Genomic DNA, 23,287 nt, shown 5'->3' with positions numbered 1-23,287 from the left:
ACTGTTATATTAAGGATTTGTTTGAAAGTTATTTTTAAAAAATATTTTTTTAAATAAATTTTTTATAAAATAAAAGTAATTTTATGTTTGAAAGTTTTATATAAATTTTTTTTATTTATCAATTATATTTGAATAAAATTAGATAAAAATATATTTTTGTTTATTTATTATGTAAAAAATAATTTTTTAAAAAAAAATTTTAAAAAATATAAATTATAACTTTTCAAAAAAATTTTTTATTTTTTTAGTACTTTTATTTTTATTATTAAAAATTTGTTAAATACACTAAAAATAAAAAAAAATTTTTAATTGAAAAAATATCTTTTTTTATCGATTTAATTACACTTAAACAAACACTAAGTCTAGAGGCCAACATTTTTATTAACCAGTAAAAAAATGAGTAATCACATACTATTATATATAATCTCACACTATTAATAATAATAATAATAACTAATTAATAACTATAAATTATAAAATTTATGTCAATAAGTTATAACTCAAATGACATAATTTTTTTATATTCATTTAAAAATTACACAAATTCAGTCTCCCTATTTTTTATAAAAAAAAAAATAGGACAAAATCTACTCATCCTTAGTACTCTCTTTAAGGACAAATATACATTAGGTAAATTCAAGAGTCAATACACAATAACCGGCCCTTACTATAAATTGCAACCAACTAACTAAGATACCACCACCAAAATAAAGCTATGACGATGATGAGAACCACATGCCTTGTTATTATTATTATTCTCTTTTTCTTTTGCTTTGCTCCTCTCTACTCTGCCTTCAGCTGCCGAGAGTCAGCAATAGCATCACTAATTACAGGTAGTAGGAATCTTCCATTAACTGTGGACGTTAACAGCGCTACCGTGAGGTATATGGCGATTTCTGCTATCGAGGAGTATAACTCCAGTGTGGGTTATACCTGGAATCTGAGTCTAGTAAAGATCCTTGGTTGCAGAGAATTATGGCACGATAAAAAATCATACATGTACGATCTCGAGCTGCTGGCAAAAGATGAAGATAATAATAAGACTAAAAAGTACTTAGTTCGGGTGTATCAGACACGCATCAACAAGAATATATTACTTCATCAAAAGCTAATAGATTTTATACTTATGCGAAGTCTTTAATTAATGTATTTTCTTCTTCAACAATGCTAGGAACCAATTTTATATAAGTTAAGAATCAGCCAACTGGTAAATCAGAGATACCGGTGACTTTAACCGGATGTTGCTACTGATAGGCACACGGATGTTTCTTTTTCTTGTAAATTGGATGGTTTTGGATATGATTTCTATGTTTTATGTGTTACACATTAATAAAACATAATTAATTATATGGAACCAACTAATGACTTATCAAAGCATCTGTTCCGTAATTCTCTCCTAACACTAGCGTATCTTCTCTCATATTTTGAACGTGATTAACAATAATTTAAAAAACAAATTAAATTATAAATTAATAAAACTAATTATAATTAATTATATTGTTCTATTTTTTGCTGATTATTAGTTGGTTTTATATACTTTTCCTTCTTTATTTTGTACCCCGGAAGCTGGCGAATAGATTGGAGCTATGAGCCTAATGATTAGCTATAATAATAGTATGTCTTTTAATTTATTAGTGTTTGAAGGTATATATTATTTGTGGTGTATGATTTTTTTTTTCTCTTCCAATATGTAGTTTATTATGAGTTCAAATGAATGTCTACTTTTGGAGATATATATCTGATTGAATTGTCTTTTCTGGAAAAAGAGAAAAAGAAAAGGTTACAAGATTTAATTTGTGTTCTCATTTTACATAATTTTTTTTATTTTAGATTTTTTTCACAAATGTAAGGTTAATTAATATCGTAAATATAATATGTCATATTCTAATTAATAGAAGATGAATTCATATCTTATAATATAAATGATATTTTTTATTAATTATATATAATAAAAAGTATGTTAAAAAAAATATTATGCATTAAACTTCTCTTATATTCGTTCCCATTATATAAAGTAGAAAATTAATGACATATTTAATTTACCAATCTAATTTAACAAAGAATTCAGAAATTTTTTGATATGGAAAAAAATAATCAGACATGTAAACTTATATTGCTATTACACTTAATTCTAAAAAATAATTAAAAAAAAGTAACAAATACAGATGATAGCATAAGTGCATAATGGTCAAGTGTCACCTAATAATAAAGTGCCGATTGCTATGTAAATCTAGTGACTTTGTTGGTTTATATAATTTACCGTATCTTTTATCCCTTTACGAGTTTTTCTTAAAAAAAAAAAAAGAGTCACAAGTCACAAGTGATTATCACGTTTTTTTTTTCTACTGTACTTTATTTAGATATTCAGCGTTATAGTTGCAAAGAAGTATTTCACACAAGATCATCAGGATCATCAGTGTTCGAGCTCGCGCTGCTGGTAAAGATAAACTTAATAGTAGTAAGTGTATTTTTTATCTTTAGTGAGTTGTCCATCAATAATAATAATAAAATATTATATAAATTTTTGAATAGTTTTAATTTTAAGTAATATACTGTAATATTTTAATTAGGATATACTATATGTTATTATTTAGTTAATATATTTTATAAATGAAATACTACACTTAAAATGTAATTTTTTTTTATCATTTTGGTATATGAAACTGTTAGTTTGTAAGTTAGTGATAGTTTGATTAAATGTGTATAAATTATTGTGTATATATATACTAGTGGCTCAACAGCCGCTTTTCTATTATTTTAAAGAGATTAATTTTTATAATTTTATTTTTTATTTATAGATTATTAAATAATTAAAAATTTAAAAATTTAAAAATAAATATAAAAATTTTATAGGTTATTTAATTTTTAGAATGTATAAAATTTATAAATTTAAATTAAATAAGATATTAAAAAATTTATTATGTTGTTATTATATATAACAAAATTATGATAAAGATTTACAAATATTATTTACAATTTAATTATTTATAAATATTATTAAATTTATTTATTTATTTTTTAACAATATTTAATTTAAAGTAGAAATAATTTTTTAATGCAATGTTATTTTTATCTTCATACATATTTTTAATAAATAAAAAATATATATTATTTTATTTTATATTCAATTTTTTAAATTATTTTTAGTTTTATTATTTTTTTAATTATTAATTTATATTTTTATTATATTCTCTCACTGTGCCACATACTATTCTTTTTTTTTACTATTATATTCTTTATACACATATCTAGTATTGTCTAGACACAAAAAAATATCTAGTATTATTTCATTGCCACTACTATATTACCTTATTCTCTTCTCATTTCTTGTTTTCTTCTTCTTCTTCTTCTTCTTCTCTTTCCATCTTCTCTTCACGCTATCATAATTAATTATCACCCAATACTATTATTATAACTCTCAATCTTATCTATCATTTTGATCTATAACCATCTATTGTGATAACTTTTATGTATTGTTGAAATTTTGATAAAATAATTCTTTTGTCTCTCTTAAATATCTAGATATTTAAAAAGTATAGTTATTTTCTTAATTTTTTTGATAAGTCATCTTATTAATTTATTAAAAAGAAATTTATTACATAAATCATTCAAAATTTTTGCTCAAATGATCAAAATTTATTGTTAATAATCCTAAAAATTAATATTAAAATATTTATTTTTAATTAATGTAATAAATAATAGTACATCATTATAAGTTTTGTAACTAATCATTATAAATTTTAGTTATATTTTAATATAGTACATCATTGCTTTTCATATTGAATTACCACTATATCAGTTTCATATTTATTTTATTATGCATATTAATTAAATTGTACTTTACTATTTTATTTTATATGTTTTAAAAAAATATGATTATACTATAATAAGAATGAGATTAGTTTTTATAATCTAATATGAACCTTCTTACTATTTTGTTTGTCATATGAATACTATTTATAAAAAATAGTTATTTAAGGTGAAACACTACTTTAATTAAGAGAAATAGAAAATTTTTAAATTCATCGTCTTGTTTTACTTCTTAATTCTCACTTGATATTACACAAATTTAATAAGTTAATAGTCGTGATTCCTTGTGATTAGTTAAAAAAATTTAAAAAATTTTCTCATTTTTTGTTTACAATTTTAAACAACCTTAATTTTGTCATTAAATAGTTTTTTGGGTAATATTTTTAACTTTTTTTATATAATTGTATTTTTTTTCTACAATAAGTACTTTTAAATTATCTAATGCTTAAAAATTCATATCTTTTTATTTTTTTGAAAAGATAAAAATTAAATTTAAATGATATTAGTTATTTTTTTAACAAAATTATATATTTACTTTTTGTTACTTATTTTACTTTTTTTTTATGGTCTAAATTAGTATATATATTATCTAATTATTTTATTATTTGTGCAACATTTTTTTTGGTAATTATTTATTAATTAATAAATATTAAATTAACGATTCTATTTATTGTATTTCAATATGTTTATTTTAAATATTTAATAAATTGCTCAAATTTAAACCTATTTTTTCATCAATTTTTTTATTAAATGATTAAAATTATTTAAACTGAGATTTTTAGACCCTAAAATTTTTAAAGTAAAAGAAAAATACAATAAAAAAATTAAAAAAACTAATAAAATAAAATGAGGGTTGTCAAGTTAGTTAAAAAATCAATTTAACAAATGTTCTTATCTTGCCACATTTTTAATATTACGTATTAATCCAATAATCTGTACAAAATAATATTATTCAATATAAAACAGATTAAACAAGAAAAAAGAAGTTAATAAAATATGCGTGAGATTTTTTACTCTATCATTAGTAAGTACAGACTTTTTTAAATCTTTTATAAGTCAATCAAATAAATTTTCATGTATTTAAATGTCACGTATAATACTCAACATAATTAATAATTTAAAAAATTAATCTATTAATATGTTAATAAATTATTAATAAGTATAGACTGCGTTATTCATATGTCAATCAAATAATCAGTATGATCATATGTTACACAAATAATATTATAGAAGACAAAATTAATAATTTTTTGCAAAAAATTATGCCTAAATTTTTTTGTATTTGTTACTCGTAGTTTCATACAATTCTTGTATCTAAACTTTTTAAATATGTCTCATGGTATCTATTACTTAATCTCCATGTATTCAAAATTTATTATAAACTGTTGTCTAATATTCCATAATATCTATTAGACACTCTCATCCTTGTCGAGAAGCTCTGAACAAGATTTCAAAACTGTCATTGTGAATGGTAGTGCGGTAATTTTTCATTCAATTTTATCTATTTAAGTTCTTTGATCCTTTAAATTTTTTAATCATTTTAATTATTTTAATGATGACTCTTAAAGACAATGTTTTTAAGTATTTTTTTGGACGTTATTTAAAAAAAATAATGATCTTTTATAAAAATAATTTTATATTTAAATATTTTATATAAAAAAAATTATTTATTAATTATATTCAAATAAAATAAGACAAATAAAAGTATTTTTTTGTTTATTTATTATATAAAAAATATCTTTTTTTAATTTAAAAAAATTATATAAATTATAACTTTTTAAATTTTTTTATTTTTCTATTGCTTTTATTTTTATTATTAGAAATTTGTTAAATACACTAAAAAATTAAAAAAGATTTTTTTTATCGATTTAATGGCGCTTAAACAAGTACTAAGTTTAGAGCCCAACACTTTTATTAAAATCTGACTAGCACTTAACTAACAAAAAGAGTGAGCAATCACATACTATTAGATATAATCTCATATTATTAAAAATAATAATAATAACTAATTAATAGATACAAATTACAAAATTTACTGCCAATAAGCTATAACTCAAATAGCATAACTCAAATGACATAATTTCATCATACTCACTTAAAAATTACGGATTCCGAATCTTTTTATCTTTAATAAAAAAAAATTACAAAATCTTCTCATCCTTAATACTCCTGTTAGGACAAATATACATTAGGTAAATTCAAGGGTCAATACACAATAACATGCGCTTACTATAAATAATTGCAACCAACTAACTAAGATACCACCACCAAAATAAAGTTATCACTCTCACGATGATGAGAACCACTTGCCTTGTTATTATTATTATTCTCTTTTTCTTTTGCTTTGCTCCTCTCTACTCTGCCTTCAGCTGCCGAGAGTCAGCATCACTAATTATAGGTGAGAATCTTCCATTAACTGTGGACGTTGAGAGCCCTACCGTGAGGTATATGGCGATTTCTGCTATCAATGAGTATAACAACAGTTGGGAGCATACTGTGAAACTGAGTCTAGTAAAGATCCTTGGTTGCAGAGAATTATGTCACGATAAAAGATTTGGATCATACTTGTTCGATCTCGAGCTGCTGGCAAAAGATGAAGCTAATAGTAAGACTAAAAAGTACTTAGTTCAGGTGTATCAGCGGCGCATCAACAAGAATCTATTACTTCATCAAAAGCTAATAGATTTTATACTTGTGCGAAGTCTTTAATTAATGTATCACTTTATTTTGTACCCCCGAAGCTGGCGAATAGATTGGAGCTATGAGCCTAATGATTAGCTATAATAATAATACGTCTTTTAATTTATTAGTGTTTGAAGGTATATATTGTTTGTGGTGTATGATTTTTTTTTTCCTCTTCCAATATGTAGTTTATTATGCTGCAAAGTTCAAATGAATGTCTAATTTTGGAAATATATATCTGATTGAATTGTCTTTTCTGGAAAAAGAGAAAAAGAAAAGGTTACAAAATTTAATGTTATGTTCTCATTTTACCTAATTTTTTTATTTTAATTTTTTTTCACAAATGTAAGGTTAATTAATATCGTATATATATATATGTCATATTCTAATTAATAGAAGATGAATTCGTATCTTTATTGCTCTTACACTTGTGAAACAATTCTGTTAATAGTATCTACTTAGTATTAGTGTAAATATTACGGTATAAATTGAGATTGAGACAAATATATTCACTCAACTATATTATTGATATGTTTGTTGGTTATTTTAATCACGACTTATCTTAATTGTTGATTATTATTTTTTATTTTTAGATTTATTTTGTAATTATCATCATTTTGAGATGTGATTATACTTTAAAAAAAATCTCATAAAACAAAAATAAGCTAAACAGTGACCATAAATAAGACTTTGGTCACGGTTTTCTGGAGTGACCATAGATAAGTTTGGTCATGATGAAAAATCGTGACCATAAATAAGGTTATCCTCACGGTTTTAAGGAGGGGTGACCATAAAAGCTATAGTCACGGCAAAAAATCGTGATCATAGATAGGACGACTACAATCACGGTTTTAAGTGGAGCAACCATAGAGGCTATGGTTATGGTGAAAATCGTTATTATAGACAAGGCTATGATAACGATTTTAAGTGGGATGGCCATAGATTAGACTATGGTCACGATTTTAATGAAGAGATGACCATAAAGTAACTTATGGTTACGGTTTTTATGTGTGACCATAGATTAACCTATGGTCATAATAAAAAAACGTGGCTTATTAAAGTGTCAGAATTTGAACACTATAACCATAATTATAGAAACTGTGACCATAAATAAAAAACTGTGACTATAAGTCTATGATCACAGCAGAATAAACTACTGTATAAAAAATCTTGACTAATATACAAGTTTCACAAATGCATAGTGTTTCACAAATCTAAATTTAGAATTCAAATATCAAAAAGCATAAGTTATAAACTATAAGATAAAAAGCACATTAACAATACACATGCATTTTAATTTGTTTATATTAAGAGTTGAAATAATGACGAGGTGTTCCTAGTTCCCACACCACATCGTAACTTGAAGTAGCATTTTAGATGAAAGCAGTTCTCTCAGGCATTCTATCAAATTTAATAATGTTAACTGAAAACAAGTTCTGAATGGCATTGCCTTAACTGAAATTTAAATTAAAAAAAAAGGGACAAATTCATATATACGTGCTAAGTCATCCCATGTTTCTAATCCATGGTGGAAAGAAAATAAAAGAACCAAAAAACAATATGAGAAATTATGCAAGAACTAAGATTTTCCCCATTTTCCTTAGTTGTAAAGAACTAGTTCACACAACATTAGGATCATACATGTTCGGTTGTATCAGAAGCTAGCGCCGCAACGCCTACCCAACTCATTTATCAAATGCTACTCAAATTTGAACCTCGCTCTTTGATAATCGATTTCTTTTGTACCTTGAAGCTGATGCTTCAAACCAATGTCTTTTGGAGATATCTCATTGAAAAATGTTGTCGTTTATTTAATTTCTTGAAGAATAGAAAAAAGAAATTAAAATGTTACATTATTTGTTTTTCTCATTATTTTAGAGGATATTTTTTTAACAAATGTAAGGGTATATCCTATTCTAATTAATAGGAATTAGATTTACATCTTACAAATAATATTTTTTGATTGTATATAAATAAAAACTCAAGAAATTAAACAGTAAAATTACGACATTTGAAATTATATTTTGAATATTTAACATTTTGTTGTTCACATTAAATTTAACTTTATTTAAGGAATGCAAAGAGGGTTATCAGAAAGAAAGACAACAAAGCTAGCATAAATAGATAATACGAGAAATAAATAGCCTCCCGAAATAATTAGGAAAATCATATAGAAATTTGCAATTAAGAATTATATATATATATTTATTATGAAGGTTGCTAAACATGTAAGTATTTTTTTATCCAAGTTCATTAAAGTAGGTCTAATACCAATAAAAACCACTCTCATTAAAAGAGCGTAATTACACGCACATCTTCTTCTCACGCTTATTTACTCATGGCGTTGCTTCTTCTTCTTTGCATCTTCTTTCATTAAAAGAGCATAATTACATGCGCATCTTCTTCTTCTTCTCATGCTTATTTACGTATGGAGTTGCTTCTCACAATCGTTTACGCACAGAGCGTCTTCTTCTTCTTTGCGTTCCTCCTCCTCCTCCTCCTCCTCCTCATCTTCCTCATTTTTCGCGTTCTTTCTTCTTCACGTGTTTTCTCCTTATCGTCATTCTTTTGTTGTTGTTGCTACTATATTTTTTTTCTTTTTCTCCTTCTCTCCCTGGTGAAGAAGCAGTAGTAGAAGGTAAGGAGGAAGAGTTTTGAATTGTGTAGAACAGAAATGAACCGAAATTATATTCAGAATGAACCGAAATTATATTTAAAATGAACTGAAAATTAAATTCAGAATGTAAAGTCGTTTCAAAATAAGCACAAACTAAATGCACCTTATTTAAATCCTTAATGAACCGAAATTTCTTAATGATTTTGACATATAAACTTAATTAAAAAACAAACAAAATTGAATCATGAGTAAAAACACATCCAAATCCATCAAGTGATTTTGCAATATTATGTGTTTCTTCTTTATTTGATTAGATGAATAAGACAAAAAAAAAGAACATGATGAGAAGTTTTGAGAAATTTTTTTTTATTTCTTCTTTTTTGTTTGATTTTTTCTTCTCTTTTTCTTTGTTTTATTCCTCTCAAGATAGTTAAATAAGAAGAATCATAACAAAATAATTCACTTAGAAATGAACCGAAATTATATTCAAAATGAACCGAAAATAATATTTATAACATAAACTCGTTTCAAAACAAGCACAGACTAAATGCACCTTATTTAAATATAAAATGATTCGAAATTACTTAATATTTGCGACACACAAACTTAATTCAAAAACAAACACAAAAAAATTGAATCATAAACAAAAACACATCCAAATCCATCAAGTGATTTTTACAGCATTATGTGTTTCTTTTTCTTTATTGATTAGATGAACAAGACAAGAAAAGAAGAATATGATGAAAAGTTTTGAGAAAATTTTTCTTATTATTTCTTCTTTTTTGTTTAATTTTTTTATCTTTTTTTGTTGTATTCCTCTCAAGATAGTAAAACAAGAAGAATCATAACAAAATAATTCACTCAAAAATCAACCAAAATTATATTCAGAAACGAACTGAAATTATATTCAGAATGTAAACTCATTTCAAAACAAGTACAGACCAAGTGCACCTTATTTAAATTTAGGATAAACAGAAATTATTTAATAAGTGCGACACATAAACTCAATTCGAAAACAAGCACACAAACAAAAATTGAATTATGAACAAAAAATGAGAAAAGAAAAAAAAGAGGAGGAGGAAGAGGAAGAACAGGAGGATGTGGTGGTGGTGGTGACGGCGATAACGAAAATGAAAAATATTAAAAAAAGGAGGAGAAGAAGAAGAAGACATAGCATCAGTAGGGGCGAAGAAGAAGAAGAAGCAGCGCGGGGGAGAAGAAAATGAAAAAAATAAGCGCATGACTCTAAATTATTTGGATAAACTTAAATGCTAAAATTATTTGGATGTGGAGAATGATTCATAAACTATATAGGATATTTTGATCAAAGATTTGACTCTTTTTCAATTTATTAATTCGGCTTAACGTGGTCTCTTAAATTGACTGCGATAATGGTAAAGAGACAAAAAAATAAGTAAAAATTTGAGTATTTATAAATTATTGTAATAATTAATGAATGTTAAATAAAATAAATTTTAGTTAATTTTTTTTGTTATTAAATATTTTTAAATATATTAAAATAATCTCTAAAATTCTAATTATTTCAATTGATACAGTTTTAAGATTAATAATAAAAAAATGCTAGAAATCATCAAAATTTATTATTTTTAACTATCAATATTTAAAAGTATGAGATAAAGTATGTTGTTGATTGTGTTATTAGACTAAAGAAATTACACTAAAAGAATTAAGTTGATAACTAAGTAATAACAAAAAATAATAAATTTTGATGAGCCTGACATTTGTCTAATAAAAATACCATCTTAGTCTTTTAATTTTTTCATAGTGATTCATCACATCGATATAAATTATTATGAAACTTTTGTCAAATTTAAAAACGCAATTAATATAATTGTCATAAATTGTATATGTTATTTTATCCTACTTGAACTCCTAATATATTTTATGATATATTTTTAAAAATGATATGTTTAGTGAAAAAAGTGAGTATTGAACCCACCAGTGGTGGAGCTTAGTTCAGACAAGGGGGGCATGGTCCCTCCAAACTTTTTATAAAAAAATTAGTAATACTTTTTTTAAAAGATAAAAAATAGTTCAATTGGTTTACATACTTTACTATGACTTAAAGTACCCAATAATTCAATAAGCAACACTCTCTCTACCTTTAAGTTCAAATATAAAAAATTAGATATTTTTATTTATTTAATTTAATATTATTTTATATTTTACTATTTATTTAATTTAATTTTTTATATGATAAAAAAAATAGAATATTCAATAAGTATTAATATTATTGTATTTGTATAAATTAATAAAAAAAATTTAATAAATATTATAAATTTTAATATTTGTCCTTCTAACTTCTTCTTTACATATTCTATAGGATATATATTTCAATTTTTATATAAAATAATAATAAAAAATCAAAGAATTGATACATTTTTTAAGAAGAAGGCTAATATTTAAAAAGGAGAACATATAACTTTTACAATATCAACACCTGTAAATAGTTCTTCTACTTTAATGAATCACGAAAAAAGTGAGATACAACCTTCAAAAGTTCAAAAGTTACATATGATGAGTTTGACCTTAATTTTTTGGAACGAGACCTTGAAAACGGCTTTAAATTTGACAATATCATCCAAATCAGAGAGATGAAATTAGACGAGTTTATCTTAAATGGGGTTCATATCAATAGCTTTTTGACAATTATTTTCTATCATGGTCCTCCCAAAAATTTGTTTCAAGTTCCGCTACTGAAACCCACGACTTTCTTCTTATAAAAGCTCAAAGTAATCACTAAACTAATTATTTAAATTATTAATTTAGTACATTTATTATTTAAAGAGTAATGTTGCAAAAATTTAGAGTTAGAAAAAAAAAGTGACAAGATATTTATTTTTATTTGTGTTGTTTTAATTAATTTTATTAAGAATTTAATGATCATATTATTTGTAATTTTATGTTAAATTTTTTTAAGATTTTATTATTTTTAATTTTAATTTAAATTTAATTTTTTATTTTCTATTTTATTAGTATGTGTAAAATTTGCAATGATTGAATTGTATATTTATTTAAAAAATTTTGATTTTTCTACGGATTGAGAACTTTAGGATGCGGGTTAGGGTTGAAAGATTCTCAATCCACGAATAGGGTATGATTGAGTTGTAAGAAAGTTTTAACTTGCGGGTAGAGTTAAGGTTGAACGCGGAACAGATCGGATCGGATATGGCTAAAACTTTGATCAAATCCACACTAAAATCATCGGATTGGATCCAATATCCACAGTTTTTAAACTTGGATCGGATCCACACATTTGCGGATCAGATATCGGGTATATCCGCAAAATACAAAAATATTTTTAAAAACTTATTTTTATTAAAAAATATCAATAAAATTTATTTTTTCTATTCTTTTAAATATGTTAGTCTTAAAATAATATTAAACATACTTTTCTTAAATAATAAATTAAAATAATACAATATATATGATAATTATTAGTTGAAATAAAATATAAAATGAATATTTACTTATTTATTTCTTTATTTTTGCAGATACAAGGATATTTAGATCGGATATGTGAACCCCTACACAAAATCCACAATCCAATCTTATTAGTGTGCGGATCGGATCGGATCTGATAGTTTGCAGATCGGATCCATATTCACAATTTTCGGATCGAATTTGGATAAACACCACGGATATGCGGATCAGATATGATCCGTGAACACCTCTAAATAGAGTTAAAATAAAATCCAAATTCTATCCTATTCTATCCTATCTATTGTCAGTCCTAATTATTATGAACAATCTTAAAGATATTTTTAAAATTTAATTTATAATATTTTATAATTTTATAAATATTTTTGTATTTAAATTATATGATAAAAGCATAATATAGTGTCATTAAAAATATACACTCATAAGATAGGCAAAAATTCCTTGGCCCAAATTACAAATAAAAACTGTTTATTATTATTTTTGGAAATTTAGTGATTATTTTAGTTTATTTACATAAGAAGTATGTTATTTATATATTAAAAAAATAACAAAAAAAGGAAGAAGAAGGATGATAAGGCGGTCATGGCAGGTAGCTACGATGATAGTGGCGATGATGACGATGTTAAAAAAAGAACGCGTAAAAGAAAAAATAATAATAAAAAGGGAAAATAAAAAAAAAGGAACGCAAATATGTACCAAGAATAAAAAGTGCATGATTTAATTGGAGACTTGGTTTAAAAAATGCTTATACGCCTATTTGTATTATTTTTCGATTTGTTGGGTTAAAGTAATTTTTCAAATTGATTATATATACATTAAAATAATTTTTAAAATTCTAATTGCATCAATTAATATGTCTTTGAAATTAATAAAAATACACCATATTAAATTTTTAATTTTTTTATTAGGTAATTTATTATGCAGTTTAGGCTAATTTAATATATTTTTATCAAATTTAAAAATGTAATTAATATAATAAAATTTTAAATATTATTTTAATCTGACAATTTAATATCAGACAGACAGACACCACTATAAAAACTTAACTGCTAATATTTTATCAATGGCGTCATGAGTAAAATTGGCATTCTCGATAGTAACTATAAAAATTTTGTAACTCATTTTTTTAATTAAAATTTAAATTGTTACAAATGATGATACTTTTAGGTTAGGGATTCTTTTAAAAAAATAAAAAATATTTTATTAACCAAAATATACATTTTGTAGTATTTTTATGAAAATTTATTTTATTTCTTATCTCGTTTATAGTGTAAATAAAATAAGATTGTACATATCTCGTTTACAGTTTAAACGGAAAAATAGATATGCATATTTTGTTTACATTGTAAATGAGATACGTGCAATATTATTCTGTTTACAGTGTAAACGAGATATATGAAGAATTATGACGTTTATCATGTAAACGAGATACATTATGACAAATTTTCAGCAGCTATAAAGGATGTGCAATCCTTTGTATTCTCCACAAACATTTCACTTTTTTTTCTCTTTTCTTTTTCTTCCGAAAAATAGATCAAAATGTCTAGTACACTACAACATTTTCAGGTTGAGGTAACATTTAAAAAGTGTTGCCTAAAAGTTGTTAAAATGTTGCTTTTGATCTATGGCAACACTTTTGGACCTAAGACAACGTTTTTGGGCGGCGTTGCATATGCAGCCGTTGCCTTAGATCAAGGCAACACTTTTTTGTTTCAAAAGCAACGCTTTTGAAACCAACACTTGGTAAGTGTTGCCTTTGGTTGAAAAACAACAACACTTCAAAAGTGTGTTTGAGATAACACTTTTGCAGTGTTGTCTCTTCTCTGGTATTTTGGTCACTACTAAAAAGTGTTGCCTATTTACAATAAAATGCAACTCTTTTACGTGTTGCTTATAAGTTGGAATTTGCAATCCTTTGAAGTGTTGCCCATTAGTTTTGAATATGCAACCCTTTAAAGTATTGCCTTTTCTTTTGGATATGCAACCTATTCAAGTGTTGCTTTTTCTTTTGGATATGCAACCATACAAGTGTTGTCTAATATTCAAAATATGCAACTAATAAAAGGGTTGTCCTTTTGATAAAAATAAAAATTATTTTTGTAATAAAAATACAAAAAAAATAAAATTTACAATAAATTTTTTAGTTCATACATGTGTAATTATTTTAATTAATAAATAAATTTGTGCACAATAGAAAAAAATTATAAGAGACAAAATAACTAATAATAAAATTCTAATTAAAATAGATATTAAAAAGTTCAATTAGTATTTCAAATACATGTTCATCAATAATTCTCAACAAAATAATAAAATTCTTGTCTAACAATAATTGTCATAACAAAATAGTAATTAATATTTATCAAAAAGATGTCAATCTACTTACATATTTTATATCCATGCTTGACTTGTCCCATATGCTAAATCTACAAATAATACACAACAAAAAATAAGCAACTTATCATTAAAACTGAAAAATTATAATAAAAATTTCTTTATGATATTAAATACTATAGATAAAAAAACAATAAATAGGTCTAAAAAACTCCTTCTAATGTGGCCAAGCTATAAGACGAAAGGATTCCCTTGAAATGCAAGAAATATATTCAGACACACAATCAATGCAAAAAATGCAAGCTTCGATGATATTGTTAGCAATGCGACTTATGTTTCATAAACAGAGGAAATAATGCAAACTTCGATGATATTGTTAGCAATGCGACTTATGTTTCATAAACAGAGGAAATAAAGAAAAAATGGTATTATCTCACGTAATTGATCGACTCATTTCAACTATAATAATGTGAGAAACCATAGAGTTTAGATCTTAACATGTTAAATTATTTTTCTTTCAATTTTTCATTATATATTTAATTCTTCTCACTTGAATACATGATGATATTATATAATAAAGTTTCATCATTAAAAAAAAATTGTACAAACAAAAACGTGTATTTGCATTAACATTATGATGAGTTGCAAGCTGAATCTTAATTTCATGTACATACAAAGAGATTTTATCACATAGGTGAAGCTAGCTACCTACAAATTAAATTGTGGTCTCAAGACATCTCTCAAAGACACCATATACATGCATTGGCTTTAAATCTGAGGATATGTGTTTGCGAGCTGATATATTGGAAGACAAAGGAGAATAGAAAGAAAATGAACCAAAACTTGCAAACATTTTCCAAAGAAATAAACCCTACGCACTATGGTTTCCCTTTCCCAAGTAATGAGCTATGCAATTCAATGCCATTGTGGTTCCTTGAAGGACCTGAAGGTGGGAATGGCACCGTTTTTGGCAAGAATCCAAAGAGACTTTGAGGCAATAATGCTTGAGGCTTTGCCTTACTATTAGGCTTCATTTTGAAAACTTGAGTTTGTCTAGAACCATAAGAGATCTATTAAAAGGGTGCTCTCATTAACCAACACTCCCCCAGTGGTTCCCATAGGTGATTCATAAATCTCGAGTAATCATGGTAGAAGATCCCACTTTTTTGTGAAACAAAGTGAGAATGGATTACTGAGATCAAAGAGCCACTGAATAATTTCATACTTATTACAAACTATAAGCCTATAGCTCATACTTTTCATCCATATTTACAATTCGTAGGAAGATCACATTGTTAATGAGCTAACAACATGACAAGAGTGGAGAAGAATATCTATATTGGAAAACCAAAATTTCCTTGTTCCCACAGGATTAGATCCAAAGCAGGGTATCTAAGTCTAACCATTGAACAACATTTTCCACCATTAGTAAGATTTATTCATGTAAAAGAAAGGTAAGCCAGTAACTCTAATGAAAATTGTTATTGTTGTTATTAATCAACCATGTTTATCAACGTCAAAAATAAATTAGCCACAGCATCCCAATTTGCCAGTCAAAGAAAGATTCTTTACTACAATATCCTGATTTTCAGCCATTTAACTTACTTGGAAATAGATCATTCTTCATCAAATCTGGGAAAAGAAAGGTAGCTACCAGTCCAGTTCCAAAGACAACTATATATGCTGTAACTGCAATTATGAAAAACACAGGCCATTTATGAATAAAAAAAATTAAATAGATGGAAGTTAATAATAAAGCACCTTTGTTTTCCTCTGTTCATGGAGGACTTTTGGCAAACACTTGGTGGGTAACCAAATAGATTTTGAGTCATGGTCATGTGTTAATCATAATTCAGCTGAAAGTAAAAAAATCAGAACACTTAGGCAAAGATAATAACAAGGTCTCAATAATTGAAAGACTTGCCAATTATCATTAATCTTCTGATATATATAAGATGCATATTATTAATATTACCTTATTTTCAAATTTCAACGTCTTCCCTAGGTTCCTCAAGTCATTATATGATGCAATATGTAAGTGAGTAGGGAGCTTCTTAATCTTAAAAGCATAAAAGACTAGAGAGGTCTCTTTAGCGTTCCCCAATTCAAGAGTTATGGAAATGCACCAAACTGAAGCAGATGTTGTATTGATTCTTTGTAAAAGTTTGAGACTAATCAAAATATGGTCCAAGATTATAAAGCACACCAAATGATCCCCCAAAATTAAAATGCCAGACAAAAAGTTCCATAATGCATTAGCACTGGAAGTGTTATGCATGAAACAAGACATAAAAGCTCGAGTTTGAACCACAAACACATTATTAATTAACTTAATCAATTGCCTTGATTGTCTGTGTGTAAGAAGCATTGATAATAATCATATACTTTGAAAGAAACATACCAAGAAAAAGACAATTCGAATTTTATGTCTGTCTTAGAGTACCTTATATGGTAACACTAGTGAAGTAAAACAATGCTTATACTAGAAATTAGGAAGAGCATTAAAACCTAAAAATTTAAGTTAGTATGGGAGCCAACTTTTTTAATTAGTATTAATCAACTTTTAATCCTAAATTTTAAATTTCAATTTTGAATCTTAAAACTTCCAAAAATTAAGATAAATTTACAATAACAAATTAACTCTCTATACTTATTTGATGAAAAAAGAATCTTAGTATCAATTATAAATATTCACTTTTAAGCCACTAATAAACTTTTAAGCCACTAATTCACTTCTTAAATACTTACATTAGCAACTAATGAAATCATTAACTCATGAATACAGAGATAGAGAATATAGCTAACAGCACCAATTATATATATTCCCATGTTTATTCTTTCTTTGATTTTACTTTTGAACTTGTGCATTGTGCACAAACCATAAAAATAATTGAAGCAAATTGTATAGGTTCTCATTTGGAATATTTCTTAAGACATTGAATTATTTTGATTTGAGCTATTTCTACGAGATGAGTTCCTAATTTGAAACTTCAACAATTTTTTGCCGTGTTTAAGGATTTTCTAGGTCTGCAACTCTTTTTCATTTGTGTTCAACTCTAGAATTGAATCTTAATACTGAGATGAATCCAATGTTAAATTCCCCAAATTGAAATTTCACCAATAATAATTGAATAACAAGCCAAAAATTCACATAATTTTGTGAAGGCTTCTGCTGGTTGGCTATCTATTTCTACCACAAGAATATATTATAACAATAAAACACTGCAGTGATTTTATAAGACTAGAAATAATTAAGCAGTAACTTCTCATCAAAACCATAAATAAAATATTAGCATCGAATATTTAATTTTAGCATTATAAATAACAACCATTGTTACTTAAGATAATAAAAGATTACTAAAATTTAAAGTTTGAGTCACATACTGCTGGATTGACAGAGAGCTTCTCATCTAGTGATTCAGGAAAGACCTGAAGAGGACAAATTATATCAAATTATAATTGAACAGTTTACAAGTTGGATTTTGTCACCAGATTAAATAAGAAAAAAAAAAGCTACTTACAGCCAAAAATCGATATTCCCTCTCTCTTTCTATAAATGCTGGTTTCTGAGTCCCTTGGAAAAAATAAAAATTCATTAGTACAAATTGACCTTAAAAAAGTATTTCTAACTAATAATTCAGTGCATTGCAGTTCAGAGCCAGCACCTCTGGTTTTTATTATCCTCTCTCTTTCGTTAATCATACTACTATGCATAAGTTTCACTGAATTTCAATTTAAATATAACCAGAAAACTGTAAGTAACAAGGACCTCAGTTTTGAGATTGACAATGCTGCGAGTGAAGAAGAAATTAACCACAACCGTCAAGACACGGCGGAGAAAGGAGTGTAAGTGTACGTGTAAACAGCATCACATTTTCTCTGCCTCAAAACGACATCATGTTAGCATCCATAAACGCATTAAACGACAACGCAAAGAGGAGTGTAAGTGTGTGTGTGTGTGAGAGAGAGAGAATCGCAAAGTACTGGAGAGAAGAAAACTGAAACTGCATATGGAGATGTAACCGTCCGGTGAGACTACGCTTCTAAATCGGACTCGCCGTTGAGCTCTTTCACCCACTGGCATCGGAGATTCAACAACGGAGTCATCAATTGAAAGAACACACACCACGAACCGCGAGTAGAGAGGTTGTTGTATAGAGGAGCACGAAGAGAGAGGGAATGATTCAGCACGAGTAGAGAAGGAACCGTAAATAGCATCGATTTAGGGAAATTCAAAAGATGATGATAGGGTTGGGGTTATTAGGGTTTCTCATAGAATTTTGTTTCTAATTGATATGTTATAAACACAAAAATGATGAATGAATGAAAGCTGATGTATTCACTGTTTGAATCGTTTGCTTTTTTATTTTCTTAACTAAGGAGGGAAGAGTAATTTCTATTGTTATATTTGGAGGGAAGGTTAAAATTTAAGTGAAAAATACATTTACATGTTTTAGACAACACTTATGAAGGGAAGTTTATGAAAGATTTTAAAGTAACTCCCATAAAGTGTAATATGTGAATATTATAAGTGTTGCAAGTGTAATTTGTTGAAGTAACGTTTTTTACATGTTCTTTAATTGATGAAAGATATCGCTTATAACATGTTGATTATAAAAATGTTGCCATAACATTATTTCATTGCAACAAACATTAAATGTTGCTTTTGATAAGTTTAGACAATACTTTTTAAGTGTTGTTTACTGTATATGTTGCAATAGCTTAAAAATGTTGTAGTGGTAGTAGTGGATATATGGTTGTAAGTGTGTATTCCATTTGCCATATGAGAAACAGTGATAATGGGGTGATGTTTGAGTGTGATAATCCTATTCTGTTGTGCACCCGTCGAGTAAATTCTTTATCCGAGCTGAACAATATGATATTGAGTATCGTTGGTGGTAGCGGGAGAAAAGAGAACGGAAGGATAGGGTATAAGTTGCTAGCACCAATGGGAAATAGAGTTTTTCGATTTCGTCTATTTTGACTCCATGGCGACGAGCATGTGCGCCTCATGTTTGACATCCATGGAAGAATCATGGCAGAACAAGTGATGGAGCTTTCTGCAGATGTAGATGATGTTGGTGGTAATGGATTTGACCACTTGAATTTTGTGTAAGATGACCCACCTCTCGTACCACCATCACTATATACTGCTAGTCCAGTGGAAGACATGGACATAGATGATGAGGACTTCAACGAGGAGTACGTTGCGGATAGCAATGATAATGGTTTTTCGGAAGATGATGATGAAGAGAAGTTTTACCAGAAACGCCGGTCGAGGCATCAGTTTGGTATATTTTGCCTGCCTCTTACCAAATTCCCACCTTATCAGTTGTACCCAGTTACTATCATACATTGGATCTGGACGCGATGCACGAGAAAACTATCCGGTGACATATGCGATTCCCAAACTGAGGTAGACATAGGAGCTGACGAATGCTGATGAACATGCCCTAAGCTTTGCTCCCTGCTCGTGTGGAACTGCTCCGCCATGCGCTGCATCATGTGTTGTCGGTGGTATGAATTTGGAATGTCTCCTCAAACTGGATCTCCTCGACCGTCGATGCCTTGTGACGACTGTTGGATGCCCTGTGGTCATGCCATCCAAACGGGATAGTATCCCAATCGTCCCGACCTGTCTGTGAAGTTGGAGAAAAGTTTAAGAAATGGATGAAAGTTTTGTCTAAAGAGCGTTGTAAACGAATTCTATATATAGGCCGCCTTCTCTCTTATTATCGTTTCGTGCTTTATCTTATTTACCGTGTAAATAAGATACGTACAATCTTATTTCGTTTACACTGTAAACGAGATAAGCGATAAGACGCATTTTTGTAAAAAAAAGTTACAAAATGTATATTTTAATAAATAAAATAATGTTTTTATTTATTAAAAAAATTGTTTAAATTAATGAATTTCTAATGAAAAAAATCGATATACAAGGGTATAGGACTCTAGGTTCGGACCAATTCAAACTAGTATAACTAAAAATTTTATTATGTTATATAAAAGGAAAAGAATAGGTAGATAATGAAAATACTAAATAATGTGAACAATGAATATATTGAATGTTCAATTCATTAGGTGTACGAATGGTTATCCTAATATTAAGATTTAGGTAAGTAATTTGGGTGTGTAGTGTATTTTTATTTTATTGAACCAATTTTAAAAGCAATTATTTACATTGTTCATAAAAACCATTATCTATTTAGTAAAATCTGAAAATAAAATCTACAAATTGTATACACCAATTTAAATTTGACATTGATTTCAATTTAATATGTTTATTTAGGTTACTTTAGGATAAGTTTGGATTTATAAAATATTTAGGATCGGGATAATTAGTGAAATACAGTGTTTTATCTCTCGTCGATGAATTTTTATTTTATAAAAAAATACGAAATTATTTTTTAGGGCAAAAAACGCAAATGAGCCAAGGCTAGCTCAATTTTACGCAAATCCGCCAAATGAAATTTTGCTACGACAATCTACCAGATCAAATATTTATATAATTCGAATCAATAAGATTCGAATTAGCCTAACACATAATTTGAATTGATAGAATTTGAATTACTATATGAAAATGTAAGGACGTAGTTCGAATTAACTTGTCCCGAATCATGCATGCACACTCACACGTAATTCGAATTGATTTGTCACGAATTAAGATGAAAAATCACGAGTAATTCGAATCAATATGATTCGAACTACCAAACCATAAATCGAAGCATCTTAATTCGAATTAGTAGGTTTAGGTGAAGAAGTACATATTTCGAATCATATAGACTCGAATTATTCACACCTGGTAATTCGAATCTAATTGATTCGAATTAGTAAGGATCCGTTTTCTATATATATGTTGTGAACTCATGTTGCTGTGAACAAAGAGGTGAGATGGCTAGTGAGGATAGTTTTCTAGTGCTAGTACACCACAGAGGATCGATTAAGAGAAAAACTCGGTCTGGGGTGAAGTTCACGGATAAGGATCCTCTATGTATTATCATGAGCCCCGCGACCAGTTACGATGGTCTCATGAGCTCTGTGCTTGGCAAACTTGGTCTAGAAGGAGTGAAGAGAGTTAAGAAGTTTTTCTATTGCATTCCAATCACGGTGCTCCACGATACGGTGAAGTATGATTGTTTCACGATACGGTGAAGTATATTGTTACACCGTGGCTGAGACGACTCCGACAGGTTCATTCTCACTTGGTACGTACAGGGTCTCATTAGGGTCCAAGACTTGTGATTGTGGATACTTCCAAGCACTTCATTTCCCGTGTCCTCACGCCCTGGCCTGCTGTGCTTATTCACGTCTTACATGGCAGCCTTACGTCCACCAGGTCTATCGCCTTAGTTCCGTTTTCGGTGTCTATCAGATGGGATTTACACCTCCCATTCCGGAGGGTTTCTGGCCACCATATGCCAGGCCTACCGTTATACCAGATCCGAACATGAGGCGTGCGAGGGAGGGTCGTCCAAGGTCCACACGCATTCGCACCAACATGGATGATGCAGATCCGAACCGGCCAAAGAGATGTGGCCTTTGCAGGCAGCCAGGACACACCCGTCGTAGTTGTCCACAAGCCGTAGGACCCAGCGGGAATGTTGGGAATTAATAGGAGATATGGTTTGTCTGTTTTTATTTCTTACTATATCAGCAGATGTATTTTATTTCAGTTAGAGACCATTGTTCTACGTGGAACTAAGTTGTATTCTATAAGTGTTGAAACTTGTAATTCGTACCACATATGTATGTTGAATGTCTTTCTAATTTTGTAATTTAGTGACTATAACAAACTACACTATCTGGTGGGATGACTGATAATATGTAACATAACACCAAAGTACATAACATCAAAGTACATAACATAACATAACATCGAAGTACATAACATCAAAGTACATAACATAACATCAAAGAACATAACATCAAAGTACATAAGATAACACTGATAACCAACAAAGAAGGTACATAACATAAACATAATAACACGACATACACCACAATCCATAAATCATCTAAATAGGTGCGACCCCGTGCCACATTGGCGTGGCAACCGTGTCTTGTAACCCCTACGTATAAGTGGCTCCTCATCCTCAATAGAGTCATCGCTGTCATCCGGAACTGCGTCTGTCGGGGTCCTGGGCGGAACATGCACGGGTCTGGATGATGACGGGCCGGCAACTGAATGTGACCCTAGAGTATGGGCCGATGCTGGCGTCCCACCCATGGCAAAAGTATGCGCAGGAGGAACCGTGGCAGGCTCGTTCAGATCTACATCTAGAGGTGCCTGTGTCGCTGTCGTGTGAACCCGTCCTCGTGCAGCCTCATCCTCCTGCATAATGGTCCGGATATGCTCAAGGAAATGCGGTCCACCGAACTCGGCGA

The 23,287-nt window shown here is 28.0% G+C and overlaps 1 protein-coding gene across 1 annotated transcript; it reads left to right on the top strand.

Moving 5' to 3' along the window:
• Positions 1 to 22,031: 22,031 nt before the first annotated feature.
• LOC130974528 (uncharacterized) lies at positions 22,032 to 22,514 on the top strand. Its single transcript, XM_057899403.1, has one exon. The coding sequence runs from the start codon at positions 22,032 to 22,034 to the stop codon at positions 22,512 to 22,514; it is 483 nt and encodes a 160-aa protein (XP_057755386.1).
• The last annotated feature ends 773 nt before the right edge of the window (positions 22,515 to 23,287 follow it).

The sequence above is a fragment of the Arachis stenosperma genome, chromosome 4, assembly GCF_014773155.1.
Source record: "Arachis stenosperma cultivar V10309 chromosome 4, arast.V10309.gnm1.PFL2, whole genome shotgun sequence".
Classification (NCBI taxonomy): Eukaryota; Viridiplantae; Streptophyta; class Magnoliopsida; order Fabales; family Fabaceae; genus Arachis; species Arachis stenosperma.
Note: the sequence above shows the minus strand (reverse complement) of the source record. Positions and strands in the feature narration are given on the sequence as shown.